At 42.5% G+C, this 19,628-nt stretch overlaps 1 protein-coding gene across 1 annotated transcript in view; it reads right to left on the bottom strand.

Annotated features, from left to right (window-relative positions):
- Positions 1 to 542: 542 nt before the first annotated feature.
- Positions 543 to 19,628, bottom strand: part of YTHDF2 (YTH N6-methyladenosine RNA binding protein 2) — a 34,027-nt gene continuing 14,941 nt past the window's right edge. The window contains exon 5 of the mRNA XM_003271716.4: positions 543 to 1,389. Coding sequence (XP_003271764.1) covers positions 1,366 to 1,389 — 24 coding nt within the window. The 3' untranslated portion in view covers positions 543 to 1,365. The remainder of the gene's footprint in view (positions 1,390 to 19,628) is intronic.

Below are 19,628 nucleotides of genomic sequence, written 5' to 3'. Positions count from 1 at the left end.
AAAATGGGAACATCTTAAGAGCTAAAAATTTTTTAAGACAGAGAAGCCTCTGAAACTGTTGAAAATAAACAAGAAGAAATGAAATGCTATTACAATTGTTATAAGGTTCCCAAAGATCCAAGCCCACAGAAATTTTATTGTCAGGGATCTGCATCCATATGGAATATTGTCTAAAACCATATTTCAAATTAAACACTTATTTCCTGGGCTCTACTTCCTCTGCATCTAAGATAGCTGGCCAGATTCCATGGAGTTAAACATAGTGCCAGGCACCCAATAGTCTAATATTTGTTGAACAAATGATTTAGCAATGACTCTACATTCTCTGCAAAGTATCCAGAAATAAAGCATTATGAATATCGGCCCACCTTGCTTTTGCAGAGGTCATGGTTAACCAGCCCTGAGTACAAAGCAAGCCTGAAGTGTTTACTCTTAGCACAAACTCTCTAAAATTAGTTGCCGTCTCACCTGTTATACCCCCTTATACTCCAAATATTTCTTAAAATACAGCAGACTCAAATAATACTAAATGGTACTAGAAGTGATGCTCAACAGGATCTCACGTTTATTGAGAAGTGATTAATGGTAAAAAGAAAGGCAATGCCCTTTCCTCATTGGCTGAACAAGAAACTGAAGAAACATTCACTACACGTTTTACAATATTTTTCTCTTCCAAAATGCATTTCTGTAAACGAGTTTTTACCACTGTTCTTAGCTTTGAAATCAAATCAATCCTGACTTAATCAGTATAATGTACAAGAACAGAACATTTCTTAGGACTCCTAGTACTTTACTTTGAGTAACAAAAGGTCAGAGAAAATGAACCACCCTTAAAGACACAACCTTGGGTAACACTGTTATATTCTCCTAGACAAAAATTCTTCATAAAAATGTTCTTCCAGTTCGGAAGGATAAAATCAAATTCCCACTTTCTGGGGTGGATGCCCAAAACCTTCACAACTCAAGTGTTCTCCAAGTACAAATGTCAAAATGGGAGGAGGAAAGGGTTTAAAAATTAGAGAAAACTGTATGCACTTACGGACTTAAAAATCCGAAAAACATAGTAAAAAGACAAAAAACCAAAGCATTATGCTCTGAAATCACAACCAAAGCCAAAATAAAAGGGACATTTTTCACCTAAACTACCTAGAGGGATTTTTTGTTTAGTTTTTTCTTTTTCTTTTTTTTTTCACTTTCCAGTTAAGTCCTATGTCTTTTGTGAAATTCCAATACTTAAACTGCAAGTCTGCAATCGTCTCTGAAGTCAGTGAAATTAAGAAAAAAGTCCTAATTCTCTTGAAGGTCATTTTTTCCTCTTAGGATATGCAGATGCAACCGTTGCTGCAGTCTGTGTAGAACTGCCTTTTATTTCCCACGACCTTGACGTTCCTACAAAGGTAAGAAAAAAATTGAAATGGTTAAAAATTATCTGAACATGCTTATGAATTTAAAAACTTCACAGAATAACTCAACAGAAATTTAATTACTTAGAATTATTAGAAAATTAATTACTCTAAGTAGAACATTCCCCACAAAAAAAAACCTTGCTTTTACTGCTTTAAACACTTAAACATCTTAATGCAAAATTACTTTTGACTTGAAAATTCATTACATGCTTTCCTATTATAGTGTTTAGATTAATACTTAGTTGTCAGGCCCCCCAAAAATACGGGCCTAATGGAAGTAACCCAAACATACATGACTGGTCAGATAAAGCAGCATACATACATACATAGTACATTAGAGTGTTAGAGTCAGACTGACCTAAATTCAAATCCCAAACTAGTCCCAAGGCCTTGGACATACTCATAAGCCCTCAATTTCCTTTTCTGTAAAGTGAAGATAAGTATCTCACAGGGTTATGGAGAATTAATAAGCTGACATACAGAAAGCCCTTAGTCCACAGACAGAAAAAAACAAAACAAAACAAAAAAGACAACCCCACACATCTGGCCTCCTTCCCTAGGGAGGTGGTAATCTGACTACAATACTTCTGTTTTCCCTGAAATAAATCCCAATGCTCATTTTCTTTTTTTTTTTTTGATTAGGAATCTGGCTCTTTCACCCAGGCTGGAGTGCAGTGGCGTGATCTCGGCTCACTGCAGGCTCCGCCCCCTGCGGTTCACGCCATTCTCCTGCCTCAGCCTCCCGAGTAGCTGGGACTACAGGTGCCCGCCACCTCGCCCGGCTAATTTTTTGTATTTTTTTAGTAGAGACAGAGTTTCACCATGGTCTCGACCTCCTGACCTCGTGATCCGCCCGCCTCAGCCTCCCAAAGTGCTGGGATTACAGGCGTGAGGCACCGCGCCCGGCCGCTCATTTTCTTAAGAATCACTGTTTACGAGTTTTTCAGAAACTTACCCTAATTCTCCCATTTCACACATTACTTCATGTACAGAATTTTTTAAATTTTTTTTTTCTTTTTGAGACAGAGTCTTGCTCTGTAGCTCAGGCTAGAGTGCAATGGGGCGATCTTCGCTCACTGCAACCTCGGCCACCTGGGTTCAAGTCATTCTCCTGCCTCAGCCTCCCGAGTAGCTGGGATTACAGGTGCCACCACCATGCCTGGCTAATTTTTTGTATTTTTAGTAGAGATGGGGTTTCACTATGTTGGCCAGGCTGGTCTCAAACTCCTGACCTCGTGATCTGCTTCGCCTCGGCCTCCCAAAGTGCTGGGATTAGAGGTGTGAGCCACCGTGCCCGGCCTCAGAATTTTTTAAATTTTACATTTTTACCAAGGCAGGCGGATCACGAGGTCAGGAGATCGAGACCATCCCGGCTAACACGGTGAAACCCCGTCTCTACTAAAAATACAAAAAATTAGCCGGGCGTGGTGGTAGGCACCTGTAGTCTCAGCTACTTGGGAGGCTGAGGCAGGAGAATGGCGTGAACCCGGGAGGCGGAGCTTGCAGTGAGCCTAGATAGTGCCACTGCACTCCAGCCTGGGCGACAAAGTGAGACTCCATCTCAAAAAAATAAATAAATAAATAAAATAAAATTCCACCTATTATCTCTTAATGTAACTCCAGAAATACAGACAATAAATTATTTGTCCCAAATTTTAACACTGAATTAGAAACTTAGACTATAGATATGCTTTTTCCTAAGAAACATGTTTATTATATTTAAGTCGGCATGCTTAATAGCATTTAAAATAGTCAAGAAAAAATTCAAAACAGCATCATGCAATTATATTTACTACAGCACTGTCTCATTCTTTAAACACCAAATTTGTTCCTCTTTATAATGTGCAATTTTAAGTCTCACAAATACCTATGTTCAATATTGCTTCAAAAGTCAAACTTTCTCAATTTTAACACAACAATACCAAGACAGCCAGAAGTGGTGGCTCACACCTGTAATTCCAACACTTTGGGAAGCCAAGACAGATAAGACTGTTTGAGGCCAGGAGTTCGAGACCAGCCTGGCCAACACATGGAGACCCTGTCTCTACAAAAAAAAAAATTCTTTTAATTAGTCAGGCATGGTGGTGGCATGTGCCTGTGGTCCCAGCTACTTGGGAGGGTGAGGTGGGAGGATGGCTTAAGCCCAGGAGGTCAAGGCTGCAGTGAGCCCTGATCACACCACTGTACTCCAGCCTGGGTGACAAAATGAGACCCTATCTTTAAAAAAAAAAAAAAAAAAGAGAGAAGGAAAAGTATAGATTGGAAACAGTGGGAAGCCAGGACATCAGTAGGCTCCTTCTTGAAGGACCTCCCACTGGCCAAATCTGTGACTTGAGCATTACATAACATTAATTAATTAATGATTAAGTAAACACCTATCATAGTAATACTTGAATCAAGCAAGAATTATCAATCAATGCTAGAATTAAAAGGAGACAGTTTGATGAGAAACAAGTTATTTACATAGTGTCAAACTATTTTCCCACGTATCAAAAAAAAAAAATTAAGTAGAGAACCTGGTGGACAACACTTTACCCAAAGTGACCAAAGTTAACATTATCAGTAATGGCATAAACAGACATCTTGTACCTCCCAGTATGATGCACTGAGAAGGATACAACCTCACTTGAAACCAGTGAAGACAGACTTAGGAGGGCTGGGTGCAGTACTTCACTCCTATAATCCCAGTACTTTGGGAGGCAGAAGCTGGCAGACAGCTTGAGCGCAGGAGTTCAAGACCAGCCTGGGAAACATGGCAAAGCCCATGTCTTACATTACACATACATACATACATACATACACATACACACACACACACAAAATTATCTGGGTGTGGTGGCATGCACCTGTAGTCCCAGCAACCTGGGAAATCACTAAAGCCTAGGGAGATCAAGGCAGCAGTGAGCCATGATCGTGCCACTGCACTCTGGCCTAGGCAACAGAATGAGACCGTATCTCAAAATAATGAAAACAACAAATAACAACTTAGGAGACATGAAACCATGGTCTCCAAATGCTCATGGACTAGAACCTGGACCACAAAAAAACTGCTATCAAGGACATTGAGACAACTGATAAAGTCTGAATAAGATCTGTTGGTAACAACATTGTGTCAATTAAATTTCCTGATTCTGATAAATGCACTGTGGTTATGTAACTGCATGTCTTTGTTCTTGGGAACTACACACTAAAATACCTAGGAGAAAAGACATGATGTCTAGACCATAACTCTCAAATGGCTCAGGAAAACATTATATATACACATTTTAAAAACATTCAACTGATAAAGCAAATGTGGCAAAATGTGGAAATAAAGTAAATCTGAAATTACTCCAAGGCCCAGCATGGTAGCTCACATCTGCTGCTCACACTTTAGAAGGCTGAGGCAGGGGAAGTGCTTGAGGCCAGGAGTTCAAGACCAGCCTTCGGCAACAAAGTGAGACCCTGTCTCTACAAACAAAAACAACAACAACAAAAATTTTAACTTAGCTGGGTGTGGTGGTGCGTGCCTGTAATCCTAGCAACTTCGATTGGCTACTTGGGAGGCTGAGGTGGGAGGACAGCTTGAACCCTGGAGTTAGAGGTTACAGTGAGCTATGATGCCAACGCTACATTCCAGCCTGGCAGCCTGGGTGACAGAGGCCCTGTCTCTCAAAAAAATTTTTTTTAAAAATGTATTTCAAAACATAAAACTGGGGGGAAGGGAATAAATGAATTTATTTCTTCTGCAAAAAAGTTAGGTGCACTAAGTTATATTTAACACTTAATAAAACTTTAATGTTAGGCCGGGCGCGGTGGCTCACGCTTGTAATCCCAGCACTTTGGGAGGCCGAGGCGGGCGGATCACGAGGTCAGGAGATCGAGACCACGGTGAAACCCTGTCTCTACTAAAAATACAAAAAATTAGCCGGGCGTGGTGGCGGGCGCCTGTAGTCCCAGCTACTTGGAGAGGCTGAGGCAGGAGAATGGCGTGAACCCGGGAGGCGGAGCTTGCAGTGAGCCGAGATCGCGCCACTGCACTCCAGCCTGGGCGACAGAGCGAGACTCCGTCTCAAAAAAAAAAAAAAAAAAAAAAAAAAAAAAAAAAAAAAAAAAAAAAAAAAAACTTTAATGTTTATATAATTACAGGCGGGGCATGGTGGCTCATGCCTGTAATCTCAGTACTTTTGAGGCGGAGGCAGGTGGATCATTTAAGGCCAGAGTTCGAGACCAGCCTGGGCAAGGTGGCAAAACCCCGTCTCTACAAAAAAAAATACAAATATTAGCCAGCATGCTGCCATATACCTATAGTCCCAGCTGCTGGGGAGGCTGAGGCAGGAGGATGCAGTGAGCCGAGATTGCACCACTGCACTCCAGCATGGGTGACAGATGAAGATGAATTTAAACCAGGCACAGAGGGCCTTACACCTTGTTCAGTCCCAGCTGCTTGGGAGGCTGAAGCAAGAGGATCATCTGAGCCCAGGAATTTGAGTCTGTAAATGAACTATGATCACAGCTGTGAATAGTCACTGCACTTCAGCCTAGAGAACGTAGCCAGACCTCATCTTAAAAAAAAAAAAAATAAAAATAAAATAAAAATAAAAAAATTAAAGCCCAGCACGATGGCTCACGCCTGTAATCCTAGCACTCTGGGAGGCCGAGGAGGGTGGATCACGAGGTCAGGAGTTCAAGATCAGCCTGGGCAAGATGGTGAAACCCCCTCTACTAAAAAAAAAAAAAAAATTAGCCGGGCATGGTGGTGGGCGCCTGTAATCCCAGCTACTCAGGAGGCTGAGGCAGAGAATTGCTTAAATCCGGGAGGCAGGGGATGCAGTGAGCTGAGATCGCACCACTGCACTCCAGCCTGGGTGACAGAGCAAAACTCTGTCTCAAAAAAATAAAAATAAATAAAAAATTGGGCCGGGCACGGTGGCTCATGCCTGTAATCCCAGCACTTTGGGAGGCCGAGGCTGGCAGATCACCTGAGGTCAGGAATTCGAGACCAGCCTGACCAACATAGAGAAACCCCCGTCCCTACTAAAAACACAAAATTAGCTGGGCGTGGTGGCACATGCCTGTAATCCCAGCTACTCGGGAGGCTGAGGCAGGAAAATCGCTTGAACCTGGGAGATGGAGGTTGCGGTGAGCAAAGATCACGCCATTGCACTCCAGCCTGGGCAACAAGAGAGAAACCACGTCTCAAAAATAAAAATAAAAAATAAAGATATGACCTGGCATGAGCTAAAGTATATATAATAGGAAAAAAAAAAACAACAAAACCAAAGTTGATTCTTTGAAAAAATTAAGATTACTTTGTACCCCATAAATATATACAATTATAAATTGTCGGCCAGGCTCAGTGGCTCACACCCATAATCCCAGAAAAAAAAAAAAAATTGGCTGGGCGCGGTGGCTCATGCCCGTAATCCCAGCACTTTGGGAGGCCGAGGTGGGCGGATCACGAGGTCAGAAGATCGAGACCATCCTGGTTAACATGGTGAAACCCCAACTCTACTAAAAATACAAAAAATCAGCTGGGCATGGTGGCACACACCTGTAGTCCCAGCTATTCAGGGGGCTGAGGCAGGAGAATCACTTCAACCTGGGTGGTGGAGATTGCACTGAGCTGAGATGGCACCACTGCACTCCAGCCTGACCAACAAAGCGAGACTCCATCTCAATAAAAAATAAATAAAAAAGTAGCCAGCCCTGGTGGCAGGCACCTATAATCCCAGCTGCTCAGGAGGCTGAGGAAGGAGAATTGCTTGAACCCAGGAGGCAGAGGTTGCAGCGAGCTAAGATCACACCACTACACTCCAGCCTGGGCAAAAGAGCAAAACTCTGTCTCAAATAAAAACATTAAAGATATTAACTATGAATAAATTAGGAAACTACAAGTCCAGACAGATCTGGTCTGTGGCTTAAATAACTAGAAATAATGTCCATATCTCTATCCACCCATTCACCTCAGCCCCTCCTCACTTTAAATCTATGATTACAAAATAGAAAACTCGGCTGGGCGCAGTGGCTCATGCCTATAATGCCAGCACTTTGGGAGGCCGAGGCAGGTGGATCACGTGAGGTCAGTAGCTCAAGACAGACCTGGCCAACACTGTGAAACCCCATCTCTACTAAAAATACAAAAATTAGCCAAGCGTGGTGGCACATGCCTGTAGTCCCAGCTATTCGGGAGGCTGAGGCAGGAGAATCAATCACTTGAACCCTGGTGAGCCAAGATCGCACCACTGCACTCCAGCCTAGCCAACAGAGCTAGACTGTCTCAAAAATAAAAATAAAAAATAAAATAAAATAAAATAGAAAATTCAGTCTCTGGAGGAAATACACAAAAAGCCATAAGGTGGCAATATTAAAGTCTGCACATATGCAATCTCTTCATATAATATTCATAAAATAGTAAATCTGCCTATTTGGCTTCCCTCTATTTAAGCTTAATAACCTTTCTACTTACTACTGCACTGTTCTATCCCTCCCTCTCCCTTCACTTTTAAGTGGGCCATAAAACACAACTGAGGCATATTCATATTTACTTGGATATAATTTTATTAACATTAAAATCTGGTAAATGTTTATCTCTCCCACAAAATTAAATCTATATAGCTCTCAACTAGTTTTTCCTATGCCCCATGAACCTTGAAAGAAACCCAAATTTCAGCACCCCAGTTGATAATATAAAATGCTTAGACGAGAAAAAAAAAAAAAAATATATATATATATATATATATATATATATACATATTTTTTTTTTTTTTTTTTCTTTGAGACGGAGTCTCGCTCTGTTGCCCAGACTGGAGTGCAGTGGCACAATCTCCGCTCACTGCAAGCTCCGCCTCCCGGGTTCACACCATTCTCCTGCCTCAGCCTCCCGACTAGCAGGGACTACAGGCGCCCGCCACCATGCCTGGCTAATTTTTTGTATTTTTAGTAGAGACGGGGTTTCACCATGTTAGCCAGGATAGTCTCAACCTCCTGACCTCATGATCCGCCCTCCTCGGCCTCCAAAAGTGCTGGGATTACAAGCGTGAGCCACCGCGCCCGGCTAGGAAAATATATTTTTAAAAGTGATGTGGTGACACAAAAATTACTTCCATTGCTTGATACGGTTTAATAGAATCAACCTTTATAGTCTCCAATGCCATGAATATGAGTTAAATAAGTCTAATGGCAGAAACATCAAGTCATATATAATTAAGATGCTAACTTCCCCAGACAAAGAGACAAAATATTTTTCATCAGTTCTCCAATTTAAAGCAAGGCTATAATATTTTATTAAAAATATCTATTTTGGCCATGGTACCTCCTGCCTACAAGCACAGCACTTTGGGAGGCTGGGACCAGCAGTTTGAGACCAACCAGCCTGGGCAACATACTGAGAACCTGACTCTACTAGAATTTGAGACAGAGTTTCGCTCTTGTTGCCTGGAGTGCAATGGCGCAATCTCGGCTCACCACAAACTCCGCTTCCCGGGTTCAAGCGATTCTCCTGCCTCAGCCTCCTGAGTAGCTGGGATTACACGCATGCGCCACCGTGCCCAGCTAATTTTGTATTTTTAGTAGAGACAGGGTTTCTCCATGTTGGTCAGGCTGGTCTCGAACTCCCAACCTCTGGTGATCCACCTGCCTTGGCCTCCATAAGTGCTGGGATTACAGGCATGGGCCACTTGCACCCGGTCAGAAATTTTTAAAAATTGGGCCAGGCATGCTGGCTCACACCTGGAATCCTAACAATTTGAGAGGCCAAAGGAGGAGGATCACTTAAGCCCAGGAATTCAAGAACAGCCTGGGCAACACAGTGAAACCTTATCACTCCAGAAAGTTTTTTTAATTAGCCACACATAGCATCTGTGTGGTCCCAGCTACTTAGAAGGCCGCAAGAAAAACAATGCTTAAGCCTAGGAGGTCAAAGCTGCAATGAATTGTGATCAGGCCACTACACTCCAGCCTGGGTGACAAAGTGAGGCCTTCTCTTAAAAAAAAAAACAAAACATACACACACACACACACACACACACACACACACACTCATGCACGACATAATGACATTTCAGTCAATGACAGATCAGTAAGATTATAATGGAGCTGACAAATTCCCATCACCCAGCGATGTCAAAGCCACTGTAAGGATGTAGCACAAAACATTACTCACTTGTTTGTGGTAATGCTGGTGTAAACAAACCTACTGCACTGCAAGTTGTATAAAACTATAGCACGTAAAATTATGTACAATAAATACTTAATAACAAACGTGGCCAGGCACAGTGGCTCACACCTGTAATTCCAGCACTTTGGGAGGCCGAGGCAGGCGGATCACCTGAGGTCAGGAGTTTGAGACCTGCCTGGCCAACACGGTGAAACCCTGTCTCTACTATAAATACAGATCAGCTGGGTGTAGTGGCACGCGGCTGTAGTCCCAGCTACTTGGGAGGCTAAGGCAGGAGAATCACTTGAACCTGGGAGGTGGAGGCTGCAGTAAGCAGCCAAAATCACACCACTGCACTTCAGCCCGGGCAACAGAGTGAGATTCTGTCTCCAAAAAAAAAAGCCAGGTGCGGTGGCTCACGACTGTAATCCATGGGAGGCTGAGGCAGGTGGATCACAAGGTCAGGAGATTGAGACCATCCTGGCTAACATGGTGAAACCCCGTCTCTACTAAAAATACAAGAAATTAGCCAGGCATGGTGGCGGGCGCCTATAGTCCCAGCTACTCTGGAGGCTGAAGCAGGAGAATGGTGTGAACCCAGGACGTGGAGCTTGCAATGAACCAAGAAAGCGCCACTGCACTCCAGCCTGGGCGACACAGCAAGACTCCGTCACACACACAGACACATACACACGCACAACCTACTATGTTATTGGCTTATGTATTTACTATACTATACTTTTAATCATTATTTTAGAATGTACTACTTATTAAAAGAAAGGCTAATTGTAAAACTGCCTCTGATAGGTCCTTCAGGAGGTATTCCAGAAGAAGGTACTATTATAGGAGATGACAGCTGTGTGTTACTGCTTCTGAAGACTTTCCAATCGAACAACATGTGGTGGTTAAGACAGTGATATTGATGATCCTGAGCCTGTGTAGGTCTAGGCTAATGTGTTTGCCAAAGTTTTTAAAAAGACGTTAAAAATGTAAGTTTTTCTTTTTCTCTTTTTTTAAAGACAGAGTCTCACTCTGTTGCCCACGCTGGAGCACAGTGGCACGATCTCGGCTCACTGCAACCTCCGCCTCCCAGGTTCAAGCAATTCTCGTATCTCAGCCTCCCCAGTAGCTGGGATTACAGGTGTGCACCACCACACCTGGCTAGGTTTTGTATTTTTAGTAGAGATGGGTTTTCACCACGTTGGTCAGGCCAGTCTCCAACTCCTGGCCTCAAGTAATCCACCCACCTCAGCCTCCCAAAGTGCTGGGATTACAGGCGTGCACCACCATACCCAGTCCCCTTATCTTTTATACTGTGTTTTAATGTACATTTTCTGTGTTTAGATACACAAATACTTATCACTGCATTACAAGTGCCTATACTATTCAGTACGGTAACATGCTGTACAGGTTGGTAGCCTAGGAACAACAGACTATACCATATAGCCTAAGTTGTGTAGTAGGCTCTACCATCTAGGTTTGTGCAAGTACACAATGTTTGCAGGACAAAATCACCTGACAATGCATTTCTCAGAACATATCCCCATCACTAAGAGATGCATGACTGTATATCTAATCTTCCTATTAACCCAATTAGGTATTTTCCCTAAGTTTTAAAGATATTTAGGCTCAGAGGATTTTCCTTCTTCAATATTGGTGACAGTGGCAGGTATGAAACCAACTCTTCCTCCAGAGCCCCGGGTCTTTCCAGTACCTATACATTTATTATCAAGACCACAAAATCCATAATTCATGCTCTACCAATATCAACTTTATACACCCAAATTTAAAATACAAGAGAATCACCTGTAGAGCTGATAAAATGCAGATTCCAAGGCCTCACCTCCAAAGATGCTCATTCAGTAGGTAAGGGAGAACAAGAATCTCAAAGTAAGAACTCTCAGAGGGTACTTTTTTTTTTTTTTTGAGATGGAGTCTTGCTCTGTCACCCAGGCTGGAGTGCAGTGGCGCAATCTCGGCTCACTGCAAGCTCCGCCTCCCGGGTTCACACCATTCTCCTGCCTCAGCCTCCCTAGTAGCTGGGACTACAGGCGCCCGCCACCACGCCCGGCTAATTTTTTGTATTCTTAGTAGAGATGGGGTTTCATCGTGGTCTCGATCTCCTGACCTCGTGATCCACCCGCCTCGGCCTCCCAAAGTGCTGGGATTACAAGCGTGAGCCACCACACCCAGCTCAGAGGGTACTTTTTGTACTAACTGAAAAACTTCTCTTCAATCATTCTAATCCTACAAGAAATACCTAAGGAGCTTATTAAATAAAATTTCTAATTTAGTTAAGTCTGTAAGTAGAACCTAGGTTATCAATATATTTTTTAAACTTTCAAGGTGACTCAAAAGTTGTTTTAAATCAGTTAACCATTTTTTGAAATTTATACACTGAAGCTCTCACGTCCAGGTCCATGGTACTCCCCTCTCCTCACTACTGTGCAGGCCCACTGACCTCAACTAAAGTAACTTTTGCCATAACTAACTTTGAATTAGCCAAGAACTTGTCTAGGCTCTAATTCTAGCTCTGCCAGTGGGGTAGACTAAAACGGTCCTACTTATAATAACCTGTTGCTGTGCATTATCCAGAACCGTTTACACTCTTCCTTATTCCTGCTGCCTGTAATTAGCAGCAACTTTTACAACCTTCAGCAAACGGTCATGGAGGTCATGTAGAGCAGATCTAATTCATTCCATTTTGAGACTTGTGATGGGAAAACTAAAACTGAGTGCTTAAATATTTATGTTCCAACTAATTATGTTCTCTTTATATGTCCACAAAGGGGACTGGCTACAGACATTAGCAGATACTAAAACACAGTTAGCCATTTTATTGGGGACAGGGTCTCACTCTGTTGGCCACACTAGGGTGCAGTGGTATGATCCTAGTTCACTACAGCCTCAACTTCCTGGGCTCAGGGGATCCTTCCACCTCAGCCTCCCAGGTAGCTAGGACCACAGGTACATGCCACCACACCCAGCTAATTTCTTTTTATTATTTCTTGCCCATGCTGGTCTCCAACTCCTAGGTTCAAGTGATCCTAGGTGGTTTACAGGTATAAACCACCACACCCAGCCAGTTAGCAATTTTAAGTAAGTATGAAGATATAGCACGGCCTAAAAACAAAAAGAGCCTTGTGGCAAAACATATCCCACTTCTACTTCCTAGGTAGTGATCTAGTTTTTCCTTATTGAATCTCAGGTCTCTACTTGGAAGATGGAGATAATCTTTTACAGGAGTATTACGAGATTGAGGATATATGACAAGCGCCTTACAGATATCCAGCAAATGCCTAAATATGGGTAAATATTATACCTAAAGCACTAAGAAAAAGAGGATGAAATGAACACTATATACAAGATGATTATAACTGTATAAACGAATTACATAGGTAAAGAAAAGAAAAAATGCCAAGACGAGTAGTTTTGTTGTTGTACAGGAATTACGGGTGATTTCTTTCGTTTTCTACACTTTTTATAATTTTGTTACATTTTACAATAAAAACAAATGCAAAACTTGCAAATATTTATAGTTTGCGCATTGCAAGATTTTTACATGCAAACGCTTAAGTTCTATATGCTATCCACACCTTACTCAAAAAAACTCACATGAAGAGCTTTTAAGTCTATCTTCCTAAAATGGCTTCATGTAGCCAAGCGCAGTGGCTCAGCCTGTAATCCCAGCACTTTGGGAGGCCGAGGCTGGCGGATCACCTGAGATTAGGAGTTTGAGACCACCCTGGCCAACATGGTGAAACCCCATCTCTACTGAAAACACAAAAATTAGCTGGACGTGGTGGTGTGCGCCTGTAATCCCAGCTACTTGGGAGGCTGAGGCAGGAGAATCGCTTGAACTCAGGAGGCAGAGGTTGCAGTGGGCCGAGATCGTGCCACCACACTCCAGCCTGGGGGACAGAGTGAGACTCTAGTCTAAAAACAAAACAAAACAAAAAAAAAAAAAAAAAAAAAAAAAAAATGGCTTCACGTAGTACACCAAGTGATATAGGCAAAATTTGAATTCTGACGTATGCAGTAGGCATACTGAACATCTCTTAAGAACCAACAGAAATTGCAATACCAAGTGCAAATGAGTTGGAAAGTAGAACTGCCAGCCCCTGTCCCTTCCCACTCTATATCCAACAGTTCACACAGGGGATTGACCATTTTCTTCATCTTTCTGTCTTTTCCTACCCATCCTTTTAGACCCAATTCAAATTAAGTCTTCCATAAAAATTTCTTGGTAACTCTAGCTCTAACTGGTCTTGCTATTTTTCTATACTTGGTCTCACACTGTCAATTAGTACTTTAATATACGCTGCCCTAGAATGTTTCATTTGATACATCGTAATTCCTTGATATCTTTTCCCAATGGCTAACTGGAGTTAAATCAGTTCAACAAGGGACTATTTGTTTATTCGGCAAGGAATGAAAAGCATTAGGGTACTACTTATTGGGCCCGTTGGAACTAGAATTTGGTCCAGGAGGTGGCAGCAGCATGCATATTTAAAGTGTTACCTGCTTTGTGTAGGAGAAAGAAGCAACGATCTGAGCTGCCACTTTTTCCTTGCTCGTGCAGACTTACAGGATTTCAGTGATGAATGTAAAAAAGCAGGAAGAGAACACGTTTGCCCTAATTCAAAGAACAGAGCTTTTTTTTCTCCTCTGCATAAACTCCTAAGGAACTATAAGAACAGTCCTTCATCATGCTGTCCCTTAAAGGCAGGCAGGCAAAGCCAATGCTGTAAGCCTTCCCTATCTCCCTCCTGGGTAACTCTTCCTCATCCCTCCAAACCTGCACCCAACACATTTAGAAGAGATGCTGAACTTGCTGAATCCTCATACTTCTCCCATCTCAAAACAGATCCCTCTACCTCATCTTCCATGCATCATTCCCATTTTTAAAAATTCATTGTCATCTAGTGTGTTTCAAATTATGCTTCATAGGAGAGATGCTTCAGGTATCTTCAGGGAGAAAGGAAGCTGAACATGTAAAAATCATTCATGAGGTTCCAAGAAAAGTTTCGTTTGCAGGGAAAAAAAGAATTCCAACGCTAAAAACTGTTACAGGAGTAATCTTTACTTCTGGTAGGTAAGCAGAATGGCTCATACTTGAGTGATTCTTGGTTTAAACTATTCAAGATATACTAAACGATTCTAGCATTGCCAACTAGCCCTTGTCCCACAAATGTTTAAGCATGGAAAAATAGCAGTCCTCCCTGGATCAATCTTTAGCCATATCAAAATCAGAATGCTGCCATTCTTCAGATTCAACTCTGTATTTCAGACATTTTTATATAGTCTAATTTACCAAAACAGCCCATACTAGGCAAACAAAAGAGCTTTATAATAGCTCTTTAAGGCTTGGAACACAGAGGTTGAAAGATACCGACTCTGCAAGCACAAAGATAAAGAAACATGTGGAGTCTTTTGAATGAAGTACGGAGATCAAAACGTTCAAGTCTCTAATAGCAAAGCAACTTTTTATTCAACAGACATCACTGGCATCTGCAGTCATCTGTTACCTCTCTGCAGCCTCTGAGTAAGTGTACTCTCCCCTACTGCTTGAAGTTCCATACAGGCTGTGTATCCCCTATCTGAAATTCTTGGGATAAGAAATGTTTTGGATTTCAGATTTTTTGAATATTTGTAGATACATACTGCTTGAGCATCCCTAATCTGAAAATCCAAAATAGGAAATGCTCCCATGAACATTTTCTTCAGTGTCATGTGTGCACTCAGTTTCAGACTTTGGGGCATTTCAGATTTTCAAATTAGGAATACTCAACCTGAATAGCCCCTTCCTTGTTCTCTTTCTAAAACTCAAAACTATTCTCTCTCAATCTCTTTCACTTGCTCCCTCTTTATCCTTCAAATTTTGTTATTTCTGGGGAATTTTTTCCATAGTCCTTTTCTCTCACTCGTGTTGGCTCTAGAACCACACTGCAGAATTAGAACACCAGCTCTACTTTCGTTATCTCATGTGCCTTTGCAAAGTTACTCTTTTCTGTGTTTTAATGTTTTCATCAGTAAAACTGAGCTAGTTATACCCACCTCACAAGGATACAAGAATTAAATGAACATACACAAGTATATATTCAAGACAACTGTATGCTAGACACTGTACAGAGCATTCAATAACCGTAAGCCATTCTTATTACAAGAATCTTTGAAAACTCAAACTCTTCCATGCCTTTACCTATCCTGAGGGTTGAAAATTCAAATTCCTGTGAACAATCTGAGCTCCACATTCCCAACTGCCTACTATCACCTGGCTGCTGCTACTATCACAGGCACCTGAAACTATTTCCAAAAGCCAATACAACCCCAAATCCTAACCCTAAACTGCTGCTCCTCTCATCATCTTTAATTTTTGAAATACTAGTCAACAAATATGTCTACCACATTCTTCATATCCAGTTTCCCATTCCCATGTCCTGGTTCAGGCCCTCATCATCTTTTTTTCCCCAGAATACTGTAAAAGCATCTCGTTTAGTCTCTGAGCCATCTCCCACCTTTTTTTTTTTTTTTTTTTTTTTGGGACAGAGTCTCGCTCTGTCACCCAGGCTGGAATGCAGTGTTGCAATCTCAGCTCACTGTAACCTCTGCCTCCCAGGTTCAAGTGATTCTCATCCCTCAGCTTCCCGAGTAGCTGGGACTATAGGCGCACACCACCACTCTTGGCTAATTTTTTTTTTTTTTTTGAGATGAAGTTTTGCTCTTATTGCCCAGGCTGGAGTGCAGTGGAGCAATCTTGGCTCACTGCAACCGCCAACTTCTGGTTTCAAGTGATTCTCCTGCCCCAGCCCCCGGAATTAAGGCGCCCGCCACCACGCCCAGCTAATTTTTGTTTTAGTAGAGATGGGGTTTCACCATGTTGGCCAGGCTGGTCTTGAACTCCTGACCTCGTGAACTGCCCACCTCAGCCTCCCAAAGTGCTGGGATTACAGGCATGAGCCACCGCGCCCGGCCAATTTTTTTTTTTTTTTTGAGACAGTCTTGCTCTTTCGCCCAGGCTGGAGTGCAGTGGGGCTAGCTCAGCTCACTGCAAGCTCCGCCTCCAGTGTTCACGCCATTCTCCTGCCTCAGCTTCCTGAGTAGCTAGGACTACAGGCACCCGTCATCACGCCCGGCTAATTTTTTTGTATTTTTAGTAGAGACAGTGTTTCGCCATGTTGGCCAGGCTGGTATCAAACTCATGGCCTCAAATGACCTGCCAACCTTGGCCTCCCAAAGTGTTGGAATTAGAGGCGTGAGCCACCTCACCCAGCCTAATAGATGTTTTGATAAGTTGCTTACCTAAGCTTCCATTTCTCGATCTATAAATACAGGATATTGCCTCCCAGGTTGGTATGGGGATTAAGGCTATGAAAGTTCCTAGCATGGTGCCTAACAAGGTCAGTGCTCAGTAAGTGTTTCATCCTTCCCATCCTCCAAACTGTTATTCCCTAATTAACTACGCTCCCTTACAACCAAACTAAAACACAGGTAAAGAATAAAATCCTAGGCCGAGCGCGGTGGCTCACGCCTGTAATCCCAACACTTTGGGAGGCCACTCAGGCAGATCACCTGAGGTCAGGAGTTCGAGACCAGCCTGGCCAACATGATGAAACCCCGTCTCCACTAAAAATACAAAAATTAGCCGGGCGTGGTGACAGGTGCCTGTAATGCCAGCTACTCGGGAGGCTGAGGCAGGAGAATCGCTTGAACCTGGGAGGGGGAGGTTGCAGCAAGCCAAGATCGCGCCACTGCACTCCAGCCTGGGCGACAAGGCGAGAGTTTGTCTCAGAAAACAACAACAAAAAAGAATAAAATCCTGAAACTCTTCATATACTTGCCCAATCAACCTCTCCAGTGTTATCACTTACCATTCTATACCACATTAAACTTCTCATTCTGGAAACATACCATAAGCATTCTCAAGACTACGTTTTTGAACATGCTCTTACTAGAACGCCATTTTTTGGAAGACAGGGTCTCACTGTCGCCCAGACTGGAGTACAGTGGTACCATCATGACTCACCGCAGACTTGACATCCCGGGCTCAAGCAATCCTCCTGTCTCAGCCTCCTGAGCAACTAGGACTACAGGTGTGCCTCACCACACCTGGCTGATTTTCTTTTTTTTTTTTTTTTTTGGTAGAGACAGGATTTCGTTATGTTGCCTAGGCTGGTCTCAAACTCCTGGGTTCAAGTGATTCTCTTGCTGCAGCCTCCCCAAAGTGCGAGGATTATGGGCATGAGCCACTGCACCTAGCTGTTTCTCTACTTTTCTATCTGGCAAACTTCATACATCATGGAGTAGTCCATGAGCTTCGGGGTTAGAGACTCAGTGGCTCTCCAGGTGTAAGTTCCAATATACAAACATGAAACATGTTTTGAGCAACTTCTTTGCTAAACTGGATAATAGTTTTTCAAATATTAGAATATTTCCTCAAAAAAATTTTTTTTTCTTGAGACAGTCTCCTGCTGTCACCCAGGCTGGGGTGCAGTGGCATGATCATAGCTCACTGCAGCTTTCATTTCCTGGACTCAAGCAATCCTCCTGCCTCAGCCTCCTGAGTAGCTGTACTTTAGTTATGCGCCACCAAGCCTGGTTAGTTTTTTAAAAAATTTTTGTAGAGACAAGGTCTTGCTATGCTGCCCAGGCTGGTCTCAAACTCCTGAGCTCAGGCAATCCTCCCACCTCAGCCTCCCAAAGTGTTGGGATTACAGGTGTGAGCCACTGTGCAGGACAAATTTTTGTGTTATTGAAAAAAATGTTTAAGAGCTACAGTCGTGACACACAAATTTAATCTGCAATCAATATTTTCTCCATCACTATGAAGTCTAGACAATCAGCAAAAATTAAACACTGATTTATATACGGCATTTGTCAATTTCCACGATGTAACTAACAGCTGAGCCGGGCATGGTGGCTCACACCTGTAATCCCAGCACTTTGGGAAGCCGAGGCGGGCAGATCACAAGGTCAGGGGTTCGAGACCAGCCTGGCCAATATGGTGAAACCTCGTTTCTACTAAAAATACAAAAATTAGCCGGGCGTGGTGGCAAGCACCTGTAGTCCCAGGTACATGGGAGGCTGAGGCAGCCCTGAACCCGGGAGGTGGAGGATGCAGTGAGTTGAGATCACGCCACTGCACTGCACTCCAGCCTGGGCAACAAGTGAGACTCCGTCTCAAAAACAACAACAGCAACAACAACAACAACAAAAACACCACAGCTGATTTCAGATTACCAATGTGTTATCAGTGTGCAACAGCATATTATATATTGATACAACAGCTGTAAATAACCTCAAGAGTAATAAATTTGAATATTACCTAATACAATGGTAATTAGGATAATGTCATTTAATGTACAGAAAGGTATTCTTGAAAGCTAAACAGCTGGCTCCAACTAGCCAGCTCCAACACATCGCTGGAGAGACGTGTGTTAAAGACCAACTCCAACACTCACTAGCTGAGACTTTGGATAAATAACCTCTGAGCCTCTTCCTTTATCTGAAATATGAGAATTACAGTGTTAGATAAGATAGTAAGCTTCTGTGTGTACTATGTGCCAAGCACTGTGCTGCCACTTGAGTGCTTATCATTCTATTACTTATTTGGCATGGTTCCAATGTTATTGCCTCTATGAATTCTTAATTTCCCCCAAGTAATTAATCACTTCTCCAGAATGCCAAAAATTTATTCATTCCTCTATTACAGCTCTTATCCCATATTTTATCCATTTTGTTGTCCTCCTAAAACCCTCTGCTCCTAAGGCAAAGATGGTGCCTTGTTTCTCTATTCCATCCCAGCAATTAACACAGGGCATGGTTCAGAGATCCAAATTCAATGTTATCTATTCTCTTCTAGTCCTCCTTTAAGGAGACTGCAGAAAGAGGCATTTTATCTATTCACAAAGCAAGGACGGTGATGAGTAATACAAATAAAATTTCTTTAACCCTTTTGGCAGATAGACAAGTATATTTATCTGCAAGACAAAAATAAACATAGATGGCCTCAGGATTTTACAAAAAATGCTGTTTGTCATCTTAGTTGAAAACAGGATACCCACTCACTAGATCTGAAGAGGCAA

This window comes from Nomascus leucogenys, chromosome 24 (genome assembly GCF_006542625.1).
Source record: "Nomascus leucogenys isolate Asia chromosome 24, Asia_NLE_v1, whole genome shotgun sequence".
NCBI classification, from domain to species: domain Eukaryota; kingdom Metazoa; phylum Chordata; class Mammalia; order Primates; family Hylobatidae; genus Nomascus; species Nomascus leucogenys.
Note: the sequence above shows the minus strand (reverse complement) of the source record. Positions and strands in the feature narration are given on the sequence as shown.